At 43.0% G+C, this 18,669-nt stretch overlaps 1 protein-coding gene and 1 long non-coding RNA gene across 3 annotated transcripts in view; one reads left to right on the top strand and one right to left on the bottom strand.

Moving 5' to 3' along the window:
- Positions 1–243: 243 nt before the first annotated feature.
- LOC106097949 (uncharacterized) lies at positions 244–4,456 on the top strand. 2 transcript variants are annotated; one of them, XR_001224018.2, is made up of 3 exons: positions 244–279; positions 552–623; positions 4,190–4,456. It is a non-coding gene; the product is annotated as an uncharacterized LOC106097949 (long non-coding RNA). The 2 variants fall into 2 exon arrangements; XR_003220143.1 differs by lacking the exon at positions 4,190–4,456 and adding an exon at positions 694–1,030.
- celsr2 (cadherin, EGF LAG seven-pass G-type receptor 2) overlaps positions 1,387–18,669 on the bottom strand; it is a 66,757-nt gene continuing 49,474 nt past the window's right edge. Inside the window, 27 exon segments of the mRNA XM_013269255.3 lie at positions 1,387–2,613; positions 4,463–4,685; positions 4,760–4,972; positions 5,932–6,102; positions 6,206–6,291; positions 6,390–6,520; positions 7,838–7,948; positions 8,039–8,165; positions 8,339–8,421; positions 8,645–8,757; positions 10,157–10,331; positions 10,418–10,618; positions 10,705–10,828; positions 10,903–11,070; positions 11,217–11,535; positions 13,429–13,612; positions 13,830–14,039; positions 15,092–15,186; positions 15,314–15,415; positions 15,535–15,718; positions 16,947–17,047; positions 17,050–17,066; positions 17,283–17,424; positions 17,632–17,788; positions 17,962–18,075; positions 18,159–18,220; positions 18,223–18,337. Of these exon segments, the coding sequence (XP_013124709.2) occupies positions 2,607–2,613; positions 4,463–4,685; positions 4,760–4,972; positions 5,932–6,102; positions 6,206–6,291; positions 6,390–6,520; positions 7,838–7,948; positions 8,039–8,165; positions 8,339–8,421; positions 8,645–8,757; positions 10,157–10,331; positions 10,418–10,618; positions 10,705–10,828; positions 10,903–11,070; positions 11,217–11,535; positions 13,429–13,612; positions 13,830–14,039; positions 15,092–15,186; positions 15,314–15,415; positions 15,535–15,718; positions 16,947–17,047; positions 17,050–17,066; positions 17,283–17,424; positions 17,632–17,788; positions 17,962–18,075; positions 18,159–18,220; positions 18,223–18,337 (3,735 nt within the window). The 3' untranslated portion in view covers positions 1,387–2,606.

Below are 18,669 nucleotides of genomic sequence, written 5' to 3'. Positions count from 1 at the left end.
AATATTTTCCCCATCATATTAGCAGAAAAATCTGGAGATGCTTGAGCACTACTAAAAAAATGTGGACTTTTCACTGTAATTATTGTTGCTTTACAAATTTTAGGAAACACGTTTTTAAGGTTTTATTCTTAATATTATTGGTTTTTAATGTAACACTTTTTTTTTGCATTTGAGGACTTATTTCTGAGAGAAAATTCAGGTGTTTAATAAGCAGTGTTTTTAGAAGATACTGTCTGTGCGTTCATTTCAGAAGCAGCTGGCGCTCCAGACAGAAAGCAGGTAAAGAGCATTAGCACCACCTAGTGAGCTACAGGGTCGGGTTGTTATATTGAGAGACAAGTTTGGACAGTTATGGGTGACTCGTGACACAAAGCTCATACTGTATGTAATGAGAAAACCACCCAAAATCATCCAGCTCAATTTAAAAATCCTAAACCACTCTCTCAGAAAACATTCCCTAATTTGTTATTATAAATAATAAACAAATTAAAATGTCTGAGTGATGAATCACCAATAACTGCAATAATACTCTCCATCTATTTTGTTTTTAGAATGATTATTTTAGCCTTTGTGGGACAGAGGTCACTCAAACCCAGGCCAACTGTGGTCACCTGTGCAACCAGGTAAGCTATAAAAACACCTTTGTAACTACCGCAAAACGTTCATAAATCTCATGCTCATGCTCATCCTCAGCATACATGACAGGATCAGGATATTCGGTGTATGGCAGCTCATCTCTGAGAGTGGCCAAGCAATGACACCACTGTTAAACCTGCAATCCAAAGGTTAGAAAAAAAATAATAAACCGTTTTAAAAAAAAATGAAATATGTGGTCACAGTTAAAAGGTTTGCCAATGAAATAGCAGCTCACATGTCCAGCTTACCTTAGCATAAAAAGCAAAAATAAAACAACTTGACTCCCAACAGGCGGCATGAGGACCTGGGACTGTTGTGGAGGCCCTTTCTAATAAGGTTGCGGCCCTCCATGACAGTCCCAACTCCTCATGTGGCCCTTTAGGGAAAACTAATCACCCACCACTGCCATGGCTTTTTTCAACTGCTCCGGATGGAGGGTAAAGTCCCCACTAAACATGTAATATATAAAATAAAATAATTGTTATTACAATTTGTCATTTTAATATTAGAAAAAAACTGAGATAACATCTTCCTCAATAATCGTGGCCGTCAGGCTGTCACTCCATTACCATTTTTATCTAAAATAACGGTGTCCTGGCTGTGGATGACTCATTTTTCTAGCTCTCAAAACATAAAAGCACACTTTTCCAAAGTCCAAAAAGATTCCAGTGAATCATTGATGAGGACACAACACTCTGAAACAGAGCGTTACCTGAACTGGCTCCAATAAACAGGCCAAAACGACGGGAATGGTAGAAAACAGTTTAATCAGTACAAACAGGAGCGGCAGAGTGAAAGACAATCCTCTGTTTGGACACCAGTGTTATAACACCATGACTGACGTGGTAGTGTTGGCATGAAATTTATACATTAAACTCATATGGTTGGTAAAAAAATGGCTTCACATCAATCTCAGTAGTTACTCATATAAGACTTTTTTTTTTCTTCTCCCCTCTCAGATATCAAGAGTATTTCCTAAATTCAAGGTCTGAACGTGTGTACATATTTACTAACATATGTTCTTGATTCATTTACAGGCCACTCTGTACAGTAAAAATGAATTACAGCTCAAATTTTCATGTATTTAATTACTTTACAAAAGACACAAGCTTCGCTGCTAGTCTATAAAATACAGCTGTTTAGTCACTGAACTCAGATGTGTGCGCCCTTCGGATAAAACAATGAAAAATTCCCACGTCCGTAAAAAAAAAAAAAAGAGATGTGCTCTCAGTGGCTTACAAAAAAAAAGTATCAAAAGTCCTTTGAGTCTTTACTTTTTAAGGTCTGCACATACAGGTTTGCTCCCACCTGTGGCCTCTGGAAACACCCTTCAGTAATCAGTAGCTTACATGGAGAATCCAGGCAGATGCAGTCAGTCTTAGTGAGCAGCTCACGGTCCACGAACACGCAAAGAGCCTCTGAGGACGACCCGCACTCGAGCGTGCTTCGTCTCTTGGATATTTTCAGGCCTGTAAAACTTCAACAGCCTGAGTCCGAAGTCATCGAACGTCAGATGGGCGGAGACGCCGACAGCTCCAGCGACCAGAGAGACGGCACAAAACACAGCAGTAGATGAAAATGGAAAATTTCCCTGAATGTTTGCAAGTGTACAACTAAATGAGCCCGAAAGTATGACTTCTTTTTATTATCTGTCATCATAACGATATAAAAATCCTGGAAAAATAAACAAAGTTGGAAAAAAAATGGACCACCAGCCAATCGGGACAGTAAATCAAAAAAAGTGCATTTCTTCAAGTATGTAAACAAAACCATTTCTTTAAAGGGAGAGTGAGGCTTGTTGTGTGAGGGTGCGGGCGGGGTGGTGGTGCAAGGACTCCTGAAGTTTTGGCACACGTGTATGAACTCGCACGCACACACAAACTCCTTCAGATGACGAGAGGGGAAGGGGGAATTCCTTCTTTCCACAGTTTATCAAGGGGGAAATCCAGTGCTTCCTGTTTGCAGTCACTCTATGACCTGCAAAGACACACCCCTCCGTCAGCAAGGTCACATGGAGGTGTTGCAGTGGCTGCTGGGAAAACAGGGTGGGTACGATGAAGAGGAATCAGAGGTTGATGGGATGGAGAGACAAGTGTTGGAAACAAATGCAAGAAATTAAAAAAAGGAAATAAAAATGACAATGAAACAAACAAACACACACACACACACACACACACAGACAAACGCACTGTGAGGGGTGACCGAAAAAATGATGCACCAATCTGAAGACAGTGATCCTGATTGTTTGTGAATGAGGATCAGAGCTTCATGGTATAAAACTAAAGAATAAAAATCTGAGATTTTTGGAAAGAGAAAAGGGGGTAAAGAAGGCCGATTAGTAAACTGGAATTCACACTGCTGTGAATAATGACTGCATTTCAAAATCTTTAAAGTACCTTTTAATGAATACAAAAGTGTTTATATCTGAACCAGCTGTGGGCCACTGTTTTTATACAGTTTCATAGTAAAAGATTTCCTCTCTTCTTGCTGGATCTCCAGGTTTTTGTCTACATGATCATAAATAATTTTTATTCCTTTTTTTCAAATACTTTTAATGTGCAAATTTGACGATGTGTCTCAATCCTCTTTGCAATGAACCTTCTCCTGACTGAGAAGTTTTTCTAGCATCTGTTGGTATCAAATCTTTGGCCTGATTTGTTCTCCTACTAGAACAAGATTAGGGTCACTTTTAATTTTTCTTAACAGCTGCTAAAAAAAAAGACTTAATAAAATCCTATGTATAGGTGTGCAGGATCTTTAACTATCACTATGTTTACATTTATGGCACTAAAGTTTTCATTACCCTGTGAAAATGTCACCTATCACTGTGTTTACAGTTAAACTGACTTCAGGATCAGTAACACTGAGACGCCATTTAACAACCTTAAACAAGCAGTTTTATAAATGTGGTATTTTTTGGCTTGTTGTTCCGGAAATTTCAAACTGTGTGTAATAACCACACTTAAGAGTACTGTGTATGAGTCTTGAGCCCCCCTGTTACTTCTGTATATTTAAAAAAAAAAAAATAGCTGCAGGGATTTATTGAAAGATGCAAACATAAATGTAAAAATAGCAAAAACAGTCTGTACAGTTTTTAACGTATTTGAAAGTCAATATTTGCTACGATCTTCTTTATTCTTCAGTCTGAACTCTCTCTCTTCTGGCCATAACTAAGACCTCGAGAAAGTCTGCAGAACTCAAAGTAAAATATAAATGGGACTCAAGACATTTGCACAGTATTATTCACATGTTGCACATGCACATGTTGTCTTTGCTTTATTCTGTACTAGTAAGATGTGTTTGCGTGAAGCACTAAGCCGCCTTAAAACAATGACAGAAAGCTGCCGATGTCCAGAACAGAGAAAAGGAGCGATGGCAGTAAAACTCACATTTAAAATAGAAAAGTTCTAAACTGCTCCTTTAAACAGGATGGCCACAGAAATGTATTACATATATGATATAGTAATTAATGTAATAAGATCAATGCCTATAGTGATAATATTTTAGACTTAAGTGAACTCTTTGAGCTCACACTGACTTTCACTGTGTACAGGATATCAGGAATGGTGCTGTCTTCATTTGGTTTCACGTTAACATTTAAGCGGTTCGGGCGGAAACGACACAGACTACGAGGAATGAAAACGACCACTGAGGACGGCAGCAAGACTCATAACTCAACACAGACAGCTGAACGAAACACTGAAGGACTCCAGCGACAAACAGCGGACACACGTATGCCACGACACTGATGCGTTTGCATGAGTGAGTTTCCCTTTTCTCAGAATCTGATGCTGGTTTTCATCTGAATCGACTTCCTGATACTCACTCTGATCCCGATGAGTCGCCATCCACTGTCCCCGCCTTGATGCTCAGGGCGACCCCGTTAAGCTGGTCAGGCAGGCCGCGTTTAGCCGAGGCCGCTTGACTTTCACTAGAGGAGGATCCATGAGGGGACGCCGTACCCGGAGCGTTTTCGCACAGTTCATTGTTGATGCGGTTGAAGCTGTTCCTCTCCACGATGGGAGAGAGCTGCTTCTTCTTTAGGATCCCTGGACAGGAGTAAGATTTGGTTTGTGTCAGAGGTTTAAGCTTATTTATTTAATAATGGTATGGATGAACTTACCTTTGTGAGGGTGGGCGCTGAAGTTCGGCAGACTAGGCAGCAGCACCGTCACGCTTTCCTTTGTTCTGTCGTCCGACAATAACCGGGGGTCGCGGACGATTGGCTCCTGATTGGCCAGCGCTTCCATCTTCGCTCTGTCTCCACCTGTGAGCTCGCTGTCACTCACTGTGGCAGCGTACTCTCCAGGCCAGTACAGCTTATTCAGACCATTGTCTGGAAAACAAAAACACAGAGAGTGAGCTCAGCTCCTCTGATGGGTCGATGTTCCTGCTTTACAAACATGTATTCTTGGTCCTCGTAGGTGAACATACACAAATGTAAAGATCATGAAATAAGAATCCAATTTTCTTATATTGGATTCTTATTATACATGTACACAAATACAAACAAATTATACACTTTTCTTTCTGGAACAACGTCCTTTGGACAGATGAGACCGGCGTGGAGATGTTTGGTCATAATGCACATCACCATGTTTGAAATCCAAACACAGCAGATCAGCACAAACACCTCACACCAGCTGTCAACCACGGTGGGGGAAGGGTGGTGATTTGGGCTTGTTTTTCATGCATGGGACCTGAGCAGTCACAGAGATGCTCATGAGCTCCTCTGATCTGTCCAACAGCTACAGCTCGACTGAACACGTGAACACGCAAAAGAACAACAACGGCAAGCAAAAAGGAAAAAAAAGGAAGGTGTTGCACCGGTTCAGACCTCAACACGACTGAAATCCTGTGTGAGACCATAAGAGAGCTGTGTGTAAATGAATGCCTGCAAAGCTCAATGAACAGAAGCAACACGGTAAAGACGACTGAGCCAAAACTCCTCCACAATAACGTGAGACTGAACGTCACGCAGAAAACTATTACCTCAAGCTGCTGAATCGTGGGGTGCATTTTGCCTTAGGTAAATAAATACTGACACATTGTGTTGTGTCATGTTTTTTTGATAATCGCAGCTTGTATCGACCTCATTTTAAGACCTGCTAAGGACTACATGACTTTTTTATATGCCTTCTAAGACCTTAGAACTGGGGAGGTGGTACAGCCTGCCCTCCATGTAGTTCGTGGGTGCACTTTCTTTTCACCCTGTATGTTTGACTACTTTTTACTCCATTTTGTGGTGTGACTTTAGTGTAAAGGCAATACATGTGAACAGCTTCAGGTGAGCACCTTGACTGAGAGGTTGGGATCTCTTGGCGACATTGGATGCCAGATTTTCCCAGCATTCCTCTGGCGGGAGGGGGCCCTCCTCGTCCTCGCTGTCAGAGGAGTGAGTGGAAGCGTAGGAGCCGCTCTGGTCGTCCTCCAGAGACAGGTCGCTGTCCGAGTCGCTGTCGTGATCTAAACATTGGTGGGTTAGCGAGAGTGAAAAATGAATCTAGTGACGACATCAGTGCAAAAGTGGAAAAGTGAAGAACAGATTTGAGGAAAATGAGCACGCTACCGTCCAAGTGCTCCTTAGTTTCATGGAAGAGCGACGTGTGGTCGTTGAGAGCGATGTGCGCCTGACTGTTACTCAACCCGTCGTCACTGAGAAGATGGAAACAGTTCAGTTCACTAACTCAGTCCGTCACTCAGCACATATATTAGTTCACTCATATTAGTTTTTTATTAAGTGGTTTCCTCACCGGAGGACAAACGGCACATAGCTCTGCTGGCTCTTCCCGCTCTGCATGGTGCCGTTCAGCGACACGCTGGATTCGCCGAAGGGGAGGTGGTACAACCTCCCGTCCATGTAGTTGGTGTTGCATTTATAGCTCTGGATTTGGAGGCAAGAGGCAGGCAGAGAAACATGTTATAAAAATATGATGCAGAGATATTTCAGATGTTCAGGGAGTTTATCGTTCCTGTTATCTTTTTTGTACAGATGCTAAGAAACAAACTTGGATCAGAGAGAAACAACTTCTTTTCTTTTAAACAAACGATCGCCAAATTGTGAAATTTATTCTCTAACTAATATTTAAACTGGTCTGTCATGTGAACTTGTATCTGTTTAGTCATTTGATGGATCAGTCATACATCACACTCTAAAAGACTCTAAGTGAAGGCAACCAGTAAAGGACTTATTTATAAGAGAGATTTTCCCACATTTTGCCAATTACAAGAAAAGTTCTGCTGATCCAAGTCAGATTTTTTCAGAATTTTGCAACCTCGCAACTTCTTAATGAAAACATTTCCACCCTTTCTCCAATAAGCCACCGGATCTATCTCTAAATCTACAATTGAAGAAGGTCTGTCACAAATCGACAGCACAGCCACATTGAGCATCTAAGAGAGGCCTGACAAGAAGATCTCGTGCAGAAATCACAGCTCCAGAGCACGTGCACACATAATCAGTACGTGCCAGACGTAACAGTTCAGGATACGGCACAGATTCCCCTTTCCAAACTCAGACTGTCTATTTCCTTCCTGATCGGTGCTCACAAACACTGGCCTCTCTGGCTCTGGTTTTGGAACGACGAGCACAACATTATCCTTACAAAAAATATTGTATTGAAACTGATTTTCATCCTTCCACCTGAAAATCAGTTTCAATATGACTGATTTTCAGGCATAAGGATAGGTCTTTAAAATTCAGATTTTAAAGGGACTATAATTTTTGCTAAAGATATCCATTCAATATCTGAGTGAGTATTTGTCTGTGGATTACATGCCACGCTCCAGTTTACCTGTTTGTTTACAGCAACAGGATGGCGTAGGTGTTTATTTATCTTTAGTTTTACGGTGGAGGTAGCGCTCTTTGGCACAGATGAATGAGATTTATTTGGTTTTACTTGTTTAGTAGAGTCAGTCAGCTAGTGGCACGTATCTGCATTATCATTTAGGGTGGAGAATAAATCCTCCCTCCTTTTCTATAAAATGTCAAAAAAAATCTCAAAGCTCAGTCTGTTGGGAACAGATGGCGCAGTATCAACAGCGTAACTGATATCTGAGATAATTACAGATTTATTTCTTTAACAACAGCTTACACCATATTTTAGTTTTTTTAAAGAAACTCCAAATATGACAACAGCCTAACTAGGTATCCCAGAGGTGTCAAACCGAATGAAACTGTGACTTGTGACGAGGGACTCACAGATGCCTTGGATTTGATCATGTGATCAGGCCGCTTGCGGCTGCAGCAGTATTTCATGGCGTTCCTTGCTTCCTTATTGAAGACGATACGGAAGAAGAAAACAAAGGGACCCTGGAGTTGGATGACATGAAAAGGTTAAAGGTAAGCAAAAAGGCACAACTGAACCTTTCAAGCAGTTTCAGGGTGAAACGGAGGGCTCACCTGCACGCAGTTGAAACCAGCGAACAGGTAGTGGAAGATGATCATGTCGCTGTTGACGGAGAGGAGCGCGAGAAAACACGTGACTGAAACCAGGAAGAGGACAAAGCCTGCGGTCTTCAGGCCAGAGCTGCAGCGAGAGGAAGCACAAAGAGGAGTTAGTGAGGAGCTGTGGAAGGACTTCTGGAGACAGAAGAACGAGAGTGACCAGAAGACTCGGAAACCAACAACAAGAGCAGCACATCCTCTAATCAGGCAGGAAGCAAACAGCGCTGGTGTTGAATGACAGGCTGGGACACTCACACACGAGACTCTTTCTTCTCGATGCTGTGGCGTCTCAGCGAGCAGGAGGCTCTGGACGACAGGATGTACAGAAAGATGTTCATCTGTGGATACACAACACACCAGTATGTCACTACTTGCAACACAGCAGGAGTTTGTGACAAAACTAAAGTCAACTGTAGGTCTGCAGTGCAGCATGTTAGAAGAATAAACAATAATTAATGCACGCTGCTGAGGTGACAGCTTTACATGCGTGTCTTTATATCTTTTAGTAAAACTACAAGATATTCATGTGCGATTGGATGGCAGGGATCTGCAGGTACTCACCGACACCACTATGGCGATGGGTCCTGCAAAGCTCCAGATCAGGGTATCGTACATAGACAACCAACAGAAATCAGGGTTTCCATAGCCTTCGGGGTCCAAACCCACCGCCAAACCTGGACCGACCCCAGAAAAAATAGACAGCGTGAAATTTTTTTTATTTTTTGCCTTAATTCACTTTTTACTGAAACTATTTTATCTCCAGAGGATGATGTCACAGTGAAAGTTACTAAAGCTGAATAAATAACGACTTCTCGTGGTGTGGCTGGGTATATGGACACGTTCTGTGGGTTTATAATCTGTACAGGAACTAACTTAATTGGCTATTCAATGAAACTAATTTAACTGCAAGACTGTTGATAATGACCAACTTGTACATCTGATATTCAGAACCCTGGTTTGATCCTAGGAAGAAACACAAATCTCTTTAGTTGTCGTGGTCCTGGGTCAGTTTTGTCGCATCAAGTCCGTTAAACTTCTGGGATATTAATCTGGTCAGTTAAGTAGCAGAGGGTTGTTAATCAGTTTCATCTGCTTTGGTTTTAATGAAGTAAATAACAGGTGCACTAGAGGGGCAACAATGAGACTCCAGGAGACAGGCAGTTATTGTAGGAGAGCTGGACAGGGCCGTAGAAGGTCCTTAACCCATCAGCCGGACCAGTATCTGCTCCTTTGTGCAAAGAGGAAGAGGATGAGCAGTGCCAGAGCTCCAAAATGACCTCCAACAGGACACTGATGTGGATGTCTCTGCCCAAACAATCAGAAACAGACTTCATGAGGATGGCCTGAGGGTCTGACGTCCTCTAGTGGGCACTGCCTGCCAGGATGAGGAGAGAGTGTGTGTGCAACCATTCCCTGTTTGGAGGTTGTGTTGTTGCCTCTCCAGTACACTCGTTGTCACTTTTATTTCCACCAGAACAGCTGAAATGGACTCACAATGATTAATGCCTCCTAACTGAACAGATTGATATCTCTGAAGTTTAACTGACTTTGTGTTTTACTGTGATGATCGAGTGTTCCCTTCTTTCTTTAGCAGTGTGGATTTATAGAAAATCCTTATGCAAAATAAAAATGTTGGGAAAAGCTAAAAGATTTAAAAAATGATTTGATTCAAAGAAATGTTTGGTGGTCATGAAAGACTTTATAAATAGCCAACAGCTGACAGCCGGCCAGTAACAATATAACTGTGATTATCTAAAAAAATCTGATCAAGAAAGGCGAAAAAAGGCGAAAAAAAAAAAACCTTCCTCAAACCTTTTGCGATGTCTTCAGCTCACAGAGCAGATATAATGAAAAAGACAATTCAAATGTAATTGGTCTGTTATTTTTATTATCCACTCAGCTTTATTTTTAAAAATTAATTTGCTTTTGAACTTCTTTGTGATTCCCTCATTTCTGCTCCCGCTGTCACAAAAGACGTTATAAAGGTTTAAGATCCTCATTATCCCACTCAACACACAAACTGGGTGGAGTGGTTTTCCTTTGTAGAGTGGGATTTTAATTCGAGGTTCACACCTGTGATAAAGGCAGGAACTCCCCAGCCAATCAGGTAGTAGAATCTCATGGGTCCATAATTGATGTCTCTGACTTCGCTGATCATGCGGTAAACATGCAGCCCCTCCAGGAAGAGCCAGGAGAAAGTGCAGAGGTAGAAGAAATGCAGCAGGATGGCGATGACTGTGCACACAAACTGCAGAGCGAATACAGAATGATTAAAACTTTGGGAGTCGTCTGGGCCGGAGGGAGGAGGCGAGAGACGAGAACCAAAGCGCTTACCGGGTTGTCGGCCTGGTTGATGCCAAGGATGAAGATGAGCTCTGAGAGGAAGAGAGCGGTGGCTCCATTGTTGATTATGCTCGTCTTGTTGGACTGCATGGCTCTCAGGCAGAGCAGGAAGATCGCGGTGAGGAGGAGGAAGCCCAGCGTCACACCGGCTGTGCTCCACGTCAGGATTTTGATGGGCAGGATCTCTCCGTTCTGGTGTGTTTAGAATGAGAAAACGTGATGTTACAGTGAGGAGCGACTCTGATTCTGATCACATGAGAAGTGTGAGTGTCACTCGCCTCTCTCCTGGAGATATCCATGAGAACCGCGAAACTCGTCATGTGGTAACACTGGCAGCTGATGTGGGTGCTGTTTCTGAAAACCACCTCGCAGCCTTTCGCCGACCAGCCGCCGTGACCAGCTCTGACACACAAACACAAATGTGAGCACAACACAACCTCGCCCGGGCTCCCCCATTCACTTACAGCTGCACTCACAGTATGGTGTGGTTCCAAAAGACACAGATGGGTTTGGAGCGCTCCTCGGTGGCGACCAAGCGGAACTGCACGGTGATGGGTTTGTCCAGCACGTGCTGCAGCAGCGCGTCGTTGTCGTGCACAGTGATGCTGACCACCGGGGTGTTGATGACTGGACGCTTTGGGACACTGAGGCAAAAATACATGAATAAAGAAATAAAGTTTATTTTGTTTCTCCTCTGCCAGGAAAGGAAATGAAAACGACTAAAAGCAGCAGCAGATAAGCCTCTCTATACTTTCTACACTCTGTAAAAAGTCAGAATAAGTTTTATTACCGCAGACTTCTCTTATCTGGATCGTAGCTCTCGGGCAGCAGCGAGGCCAGGCTGTGAAAGATGATCACGCTGGCGACGGCGTCCTGCTGGCTGTCATCGGGGTGACGTTTCCTCCTGTTGGCCGAGCGGTTCCTCGGCGAGGACTCTGGGAAGACGTCCAGGTGTCTGTGGCCCTTCGTTTCCACAGGTGGTTGGAAGACTGAGTCTGGGAGGGTGACAGCCGTCTCCAGATCCGCAGGACGAGGGCCCCTCAGGGACTGATACCGCGGCAGTTTGGCGCCGGCGAAATTCATCTTTTTCAAACGGTCCACAGAGATGACTGCAAAAACCAGCACACGTTCAAGGTCAGAGAGCACTGCTTCAAAACGGGCTTCGGCGTTTTTAAGTTCAAACCGTTAATCTGACAGAAACGAATCTGAAAACTGCATTTTAGATAAAAAAAAGAGGACGTCTGAATTTAGGGCTTTTGTTCAATTCATTTTAATTTCCTCACATTTTATAAACCATGTGATTTATCTGTGAAATAAGTTTAATGGAAATAAAAGGACATAATCTGCTAAAACCTGCGACACAGAAGAAGGCGAAGGATACTTTCCCTGTGACTGAACTGATATTGTTCAAAATTGTTATAGAAAAATCATCAATACAACCTGTTTTTAATCTGTAAGTATGAGAACCATACTAAGTGTTTGTTTTTAAAAATAAAGTTTGACCTTATTTTATTAAAACAGAAAAGGGAGCCTAACAGGAAATAAATATTCCCAGTTTTTAGTGTCATTTTTACCTCTACGTTTCCTATTTTGTTGTCATGTGGAGGTTCTTTTTTCTCCACACAATAACTTCTGGCTTTTCCACACTTGAGTCACATGCACAACTTTTTTCTTGCTCTCATTTGCTGTTTAGACTCTTTAATAAATCCCGTGTATCGTTTTCGTCCACGCAGCAAACTGATCAGGTATTGACCTCAACCTTTATTTGATCTCGACTACACATGAATGCTGTGATTGGGGTTTGCACCACTGCCAGTTTCCTCAGGGCAAATTCTGCTTTAAAAGCTGTGACGTGCACGTTAAACTGTCTTTCCTGTGCTTGATACAAACTCTTACACAGATAGCTCAGATAACCTCACAGCATGCGAGGGGGGAGTCATGTGTGAAGCATTTCCAGCAGTTAAAGGTGTTTGAAGTGCTCCTGTTGCGTGCAGGATGTGTCCTGATCACAGCAATGACATTATTATTTATATAGCAAATTTCATTACGTGTAAACTCGATGTACTTAACATAACAGACAAAAACATGCACACAGTGATTAAATGAGTTGCACTTGTTGACCTGAGAGATATAGCAGGGAGGGGTGCCAAACATAAGGCCCCGGGGCCAAAATCAGCCTACAAAAGACTCCAATCTGGCCCACTTGACAGCTTTGGAACAAGTGAACAAGTGCATACATTTTTGACTTTTAACTATATTTTCATTACTTTTTCCTGCTTTGACCTCCCTACAGCCATTCAACCATTCCTATTACACCAAACTAACAGAAATCTACTATAAAAACTACTATAAAAATGTGTCCACAGCAATTAAAATTTCACTGTGACATAACAAAAACTTCCTGTTTTATAATTACAGGACAGTCTGGGCAGTGACCAACCAGAACCTTTTCTGTAGTTTCCACATTTTTTCTTACAATTTATGATTTCTTTCATTTCCTACTGCTGTTTTTTTTTTTTGTTATACAAGAAAACTGAGATGTACTGTTGAAATTGCACTTCTTTTCTAATAATAACATATATCAGGGAGTAAGTGTGCAGTTAAACTTCTTTATATCAATAGAAAGAGGCCCACGATGTGCAGTGAGTCTGATATCCCTGTAGCAGGGTTATGGGCACTGAGTGAGTCACAGACGTACTGGGGGGGTCAAACCATTGGTGGCTTTATAAACTAATAGAAGGATTTTAAAGGTAATTCTGTGTTTAATTGGGCGTGAAAGAAGTGACTTCAGTACTGGGGTAGTATTAGTCGACCTACTGATGATCTGAACAGCAAATACAGCACTACAGTAATCTAACCTGATTGATATGAAAGCATGGACTAACATCTCACAGAGTAAGATTGAGATAAGAATTTTATTTTAATATATTCTTTGATATTTTTTTAAGTGGAGTTCATTTGTGATGACAAGCTGAAAACTTTGGGCACTAAATATTACAAACCTATGTTTGGTGTGACAATGGTGAAGGGGCTGAGGTAAGTCTTCCTCATGTTCTGCGCCAGCGTGTTTGCGTATTCCTCGTAGTGGCGCAGGAGCGCCGCCGTGCCGCCCTCCGAGTGCTGGATCAGCTCCCAGTGCTGCCGTGTGTCTGGAGACAGGATGGAGCTTCCCACTCGGACCAGATTCTGTCAGAGAACAGCGAGAGTTCAGTGTGACAGGATGTCAGAGCAGAGAGTGAAATGAAGTGTGATGTACTCCCTGCAGATACAACATGACAGGCTGTGATGTCCAGCCAGGCAGGACTGGCCTCCTGTTTCCAGTTCTGTGTACTGAAACAGCCACAACAGAGCTCTGTTCTTACTCTCCGTCTGTACGAGTGTTAGAAGTGACGTGGTTGTTCACCTCTGTGAAGTGGACGTCCTGTGTGGCGGTGAGGTTGAAGCCCTGCTGGCTGCTTTCATGACGCAGCAGACTCTGCGTGAGCCGGTAGGCCACTTTCACATCGCTGCCGTAGAACTTCTCCGTGTGCAGCGTGGCGTTGGCCAACATCGCCGCCGTCTGCTGAATGCGCCCAGACTCGAGGAGCGAGGCGTTACGGAAAAACTTTTCAGACTGAAAGAAGAAAAGAAATAAATCAAACAATTTATCACAAGACAAGAAATCCCAAAGACAAGTGTTAGTAACACAGAGATGAGATTCAAAGTGTAAATGTCTGCAGGTCGGACGAGATTAAAACTGAGGCAACACCTTTGTTGCCGTGCATGCTTCATTACTAGTATACTCCTAGTGCCCGAGATGAGGTGGAGCGCCTGTCTCAGTGGTGCAGGGATAACAAGTCGACAAAAGAACTGATCACTGACTTCAAGAAGAAAAAAATATGGACATTAAGCCTTTAATTATCAGCAGGATGTGTGGAGAGGGGCGTAAACACCACAGAGGTGGTTAAAATAATAAAGATATTCAATTAAATTCAATTCTATTCCAAGCCCAGAGACATTGAAGGGTTGCATCAGGAATCGAACATAAAATCTGCACCAAATCAAATAGTGGATCCACCCACTGGGGCGAGCGATTAGGAGATAAGTGGCTGAAAGTACATTCATTGATTTTTCCCAGAGAATGAATTGGAGGTTTTAATGATTCTTTGATCTTTTCCTGTATTTTGTGACGTGTCATTGCAGCACTTATCAGTTATCCCAGGAAGTAACTGACTTTTCCTGTAGCACCCCTGGGAAGTAGATTGTGAACACTCCTGGTCTCAAAAGCATCGACCATACTGACTTTAGCAATCGCCTGATTTATCCTTTAGTGAGATTTTGTGTGAAATACTTTGAGAAACATTAAATACACCATCATGAAATCCGGTCCAGCCTCTGATGGGATTAATCGCATTAGCTTTGATTTATAACCAAACACCTGCAGCCTCAGCTGGACTTTATTAAGTGCCGTTAATCTGCACAACACATACGCACATATTTAACAGTGTACCTAACAAAGAACAGTTTTTCGGTACTATCACTTTAAGCCAGTGATGCTCAGAGCAGCACTGCAGAGGAGCAGATGCTCATGAAAACATTTTATTTCTCCTCACAAATGAGGATGATGTTGTAGAAACTGGAAACTGACTTTAAAATTTAAAAAAGTGACAGAGAGAAGCTACACACCAAAGCTTTCAGCTTGCTGAAGGTAACCGAGGTGCAGTTGAAGAGATTAGGAGGCAGCCAGCCCTTATGCTCGTCACAGTGTCGAATCGCTGTGCCTGGGAAGGAGGAGAGGGAGCGTTATCGCATGAGGAAAAGGCTGCAGCTGAGAGAGAGCTTTAGGCAAGTTTCATATAGTGCCATTATTATATGGTAATTTGATGAGCTGCCAAAAAACCATCATACCGAGAGTTCCCTTGGGACAGGGAACCGCTGCAGGGAGACCAAACTTAGTCCTGGGCCACCATATCCCAGCCTCGATGGCCTGAGGGCAGCTGTCATATATTACTGAGAGAGATGGAGCAGGAAGGAGATGATGAGGATAAAATTAGAACAATATCTAATGTATTTGTACCTATAATGAAAAAAAGGGACTTGATGTGAAGCTGTAATTAACGTGTTCTGACCTTCACAGCCGTTAGGGGTAACCTCAGCAAACGGGTTGTCACAGCGGTCGCACTGACGTCCGATGACGCCGGGTTTGCACTGACACTGGCCGCTCTCTCGGTCACACGCTCTGGAGAAAGAGCCGACCGGGTAGCAGTCACACAGCAGGCAGGTGTCGCTGTCTTCCGGCCGGTAATGATTGTCCTGCAAACGAGAATTCTTCCTTAGCGCCACGGCAAGCTCAAACCACACGCTCAAAAGCATCTGACTGCCAGCAGACAAGTTGTTCTCCCACCCGGATTTTTTCTAGCCAGAGAAAAAGGTGGAAAACGACGCTACAAACCTTCAGTACACAAAATAAATCTTTAATTGTCCCTCAGCGCAGTGCGATGCAAAGCAAACACAGCTGTAAAAATGGATCAGCGCTGAATGTCAGAAGATGTATAACGACTGTTTATGAAAACAGCTTCTTCCTTAATATTAAGCCAGACTGCTACACGTGTCGTAGAAGTGTGCAAGAAACCAAGTTTGGACACAGATTCAGAGGTTTCACATGTTCCTGTGATGGCCACATTTGTGCAGCTCTTCATTTCTCAGGAAAGAGTTCCCATAAAGCAGCAGAAGTCTGATGGATGTCTACAGATTTCTAATGTGGGTGAAATTCTTTTTGAATGACCTTAAAAGACTAAAAATATTTACTCACATTATTTTGATACCACAGCTTATATCTCTTTACAGGTTTGTTTTTACTTTATACAGATGAGAACTATTATTATTAGCAGAGCGAGGATTTTCAACGTAGCATTTCTAAACATAAATTCTTTAGAAAGCATAATTATAGGTGTACAATAATGTGCTTTAACTATGTAAACCTCAAAGCTTGCAAAATCAAGTTTAAACTGAGGGTTATTTTCCAATTTGCACACAGTATAAAAACTGCAGCAAGATTTTAGGAGTCACTTGAGAAAGGATCATGCCGAAAACAAAAGGCATCAGTTTAGACTTGAGAAAAAGAATTGCTGATGCTCACAAAGCAGCACATGGCTATACAAAGTTATCACAGTGATTCCAAGTGTCAAGAACTGGAGTGAGAAGTATCATCAAGATCAAGAAAGAGAGCTAAAGAATACACAACGAGTCTGGCAGAGGAAGGAAGGGAAATACTTCAAAGACTCTGGAAAGAAAACTAGTGAGCGATGAGTCTAAAGAACATGGAACAACTGCCAAGACACAAGTGAATGACTTATCCAAGTTGGGAATTATAGTGTTAAAGCAGACTGTCACTAGAACCCTGCAGGAGTGGACTGAACGGTATCAGACCAAGGGCTGGGATTGTGTGAAAGTTGTTAAAAAAAATGCACATCTTGTATTTATTTGAGTGGACATGATGTGCGCTTTATTACAGATGAATGAATCGGGGATGCTAGCTCACCTTGCAGCGACACTCTCCGCTCGTCTTGTTGCAATCAGAATCAAAACCCTTGTCTGTCTGACAGTTGCAGGGGCCGCAGGTCTTGTGACCCCACCAGCCTCTGGACACGGCAGGTCAGTCCTGTGGGCACAGACATTACAGGTCAGTTGTCCTGTCTGTAGTGCAGGAGGAAGTGTTTTTTATTATTGTTATCATTTGGAAAATCAGTGCAGCGAAGAGGAAACAAAAAAGCAGGGAGAGACAAACAGCAAAGGGTTGGATTTAAACCCAGCCCACTGGATTTGGCTGAGTTAAAACCAACCCTGCGGTGTTTTACATAAATGTGGAAGGCTGTACTTTTTCTCGCAGTAATTGCCGAAGTAGTTGTTGGGACAGTCACAGGTGTAACCGCGAGAGGAGCTCGGCTTCCTGGTGCACGCCGACTCGTGTTCACAGGGGTTCAGCGAGCACACGTCAGTGCAGTTGGAGCCATAATAACCTGCAAAAACATAAAGCAGATGGGGATTTTCAGTAAACTGTGGGGAGCAAGGTGAGCTAGCATCCCCGATTCATTCGTGGTAAAAACAATAAACAACAATAAAAAAATGACGATTCATTTGAACTGAAAATTAAAGACAGAAACAGAATGATAAAAAGACAAAAACATGTAATGTTCGTGGGTTTGTGATCATGTGATGAGACTGACCATTGATGCATTTGCAAGAGTGGCTGTCCCAGTCGTCGCTGCAGTAGCTGTTGGACGGACAGGGACTGGAGCTGCAGGGATCGGGCACGCTGCAGCCCTGCTCCACGTTCACTTTCCTCGCCTGAGAGAGACTCACAGCCCCGCCGACACGCAGACCCTGCAGGGAAACAATCATACATGCAAGCAAAGCGGTGAAGCACAATGTCCTTAAAACTAAACAAACAGCTGTTCAGACAAATTCAAATAAAGCTTAATTTGAACATCAAACTGAACTGCTCGCCTTCACGGTCACAAACGCACACACGAATGTGGTCTGCAGAGAGGACAAACCTGTATGCAGCCACGGAAGCCGTGCTGAATTTTCCCATCAGGCTTTGCCACACCACCTACGCTCACAGTCTTCAATTTGGAGTCCCGCAGCTTTCCATCCACATCCATGCTGGCCTGAAAAGGAACACGGCAGTGACTTCATGGCTAAAAGCTACAAGAGTTTCATTTATAATCGCAGCTAGAATTTAATAACTCACCAAGTAGAGTCCGTGATCTAAAGATAAAACAGCCTTATGGTGGCTCGCCACTCCCCCGTTATGCTGATATCCAGCTGCAGATGATGCCAGTCTCCGTCGTTCACCAGCACCTCCTCCACACGGGAGAGAGTGGAGTCTTCCCCCCTGTGCAGCCCCATCAACACACTCCCACCACGCAGCTACAAAGATGACAAGAGAGGAGGGAAGACACAGCAGGAGGGAGACGGACACAGGATGAAAAACTAACCGCAAAGAAACTGCTCTGCAGAAGATAACAACCTTTGAACAGCCTCCAGTTCAAAAGATCATCCCTTGTGTTGCAGCACATCATAGGTGTGCAGGGCTGGAAATAGACTGGCAGTAAGTTATGTAACATCAAAGAGGCGCCAGTCTAGACAAGCTCAACAAAAAAGAAATAAAGTTAGAATAAAGTTGAAAATGTCCCGTGTTTTGGGACATGTTTTCTCTTAACATCAGTGACTGCACATGTGCAAGCTTCTTTGCAACCCAT

Source organism: Oreochromis niloticus, linkage group LG5 (assembly GCF_001858045.2).
Source record: "Oreochromis niloticus isolate F11D_XX linkage group LG5, O_niloticus_UMD_NMBU, whole genome shotgun sequence".
NCBI lineage: Eukaryota > Metazoa > Chordata > Actinopteri > Cichliformes > Cichlidae > Oreochromis > Oreochromis niloticus.
Note: the sequence above shows the minus strand (reverse complement) of the source record. Positions and strands in the feature narration are given on the sequence as shown.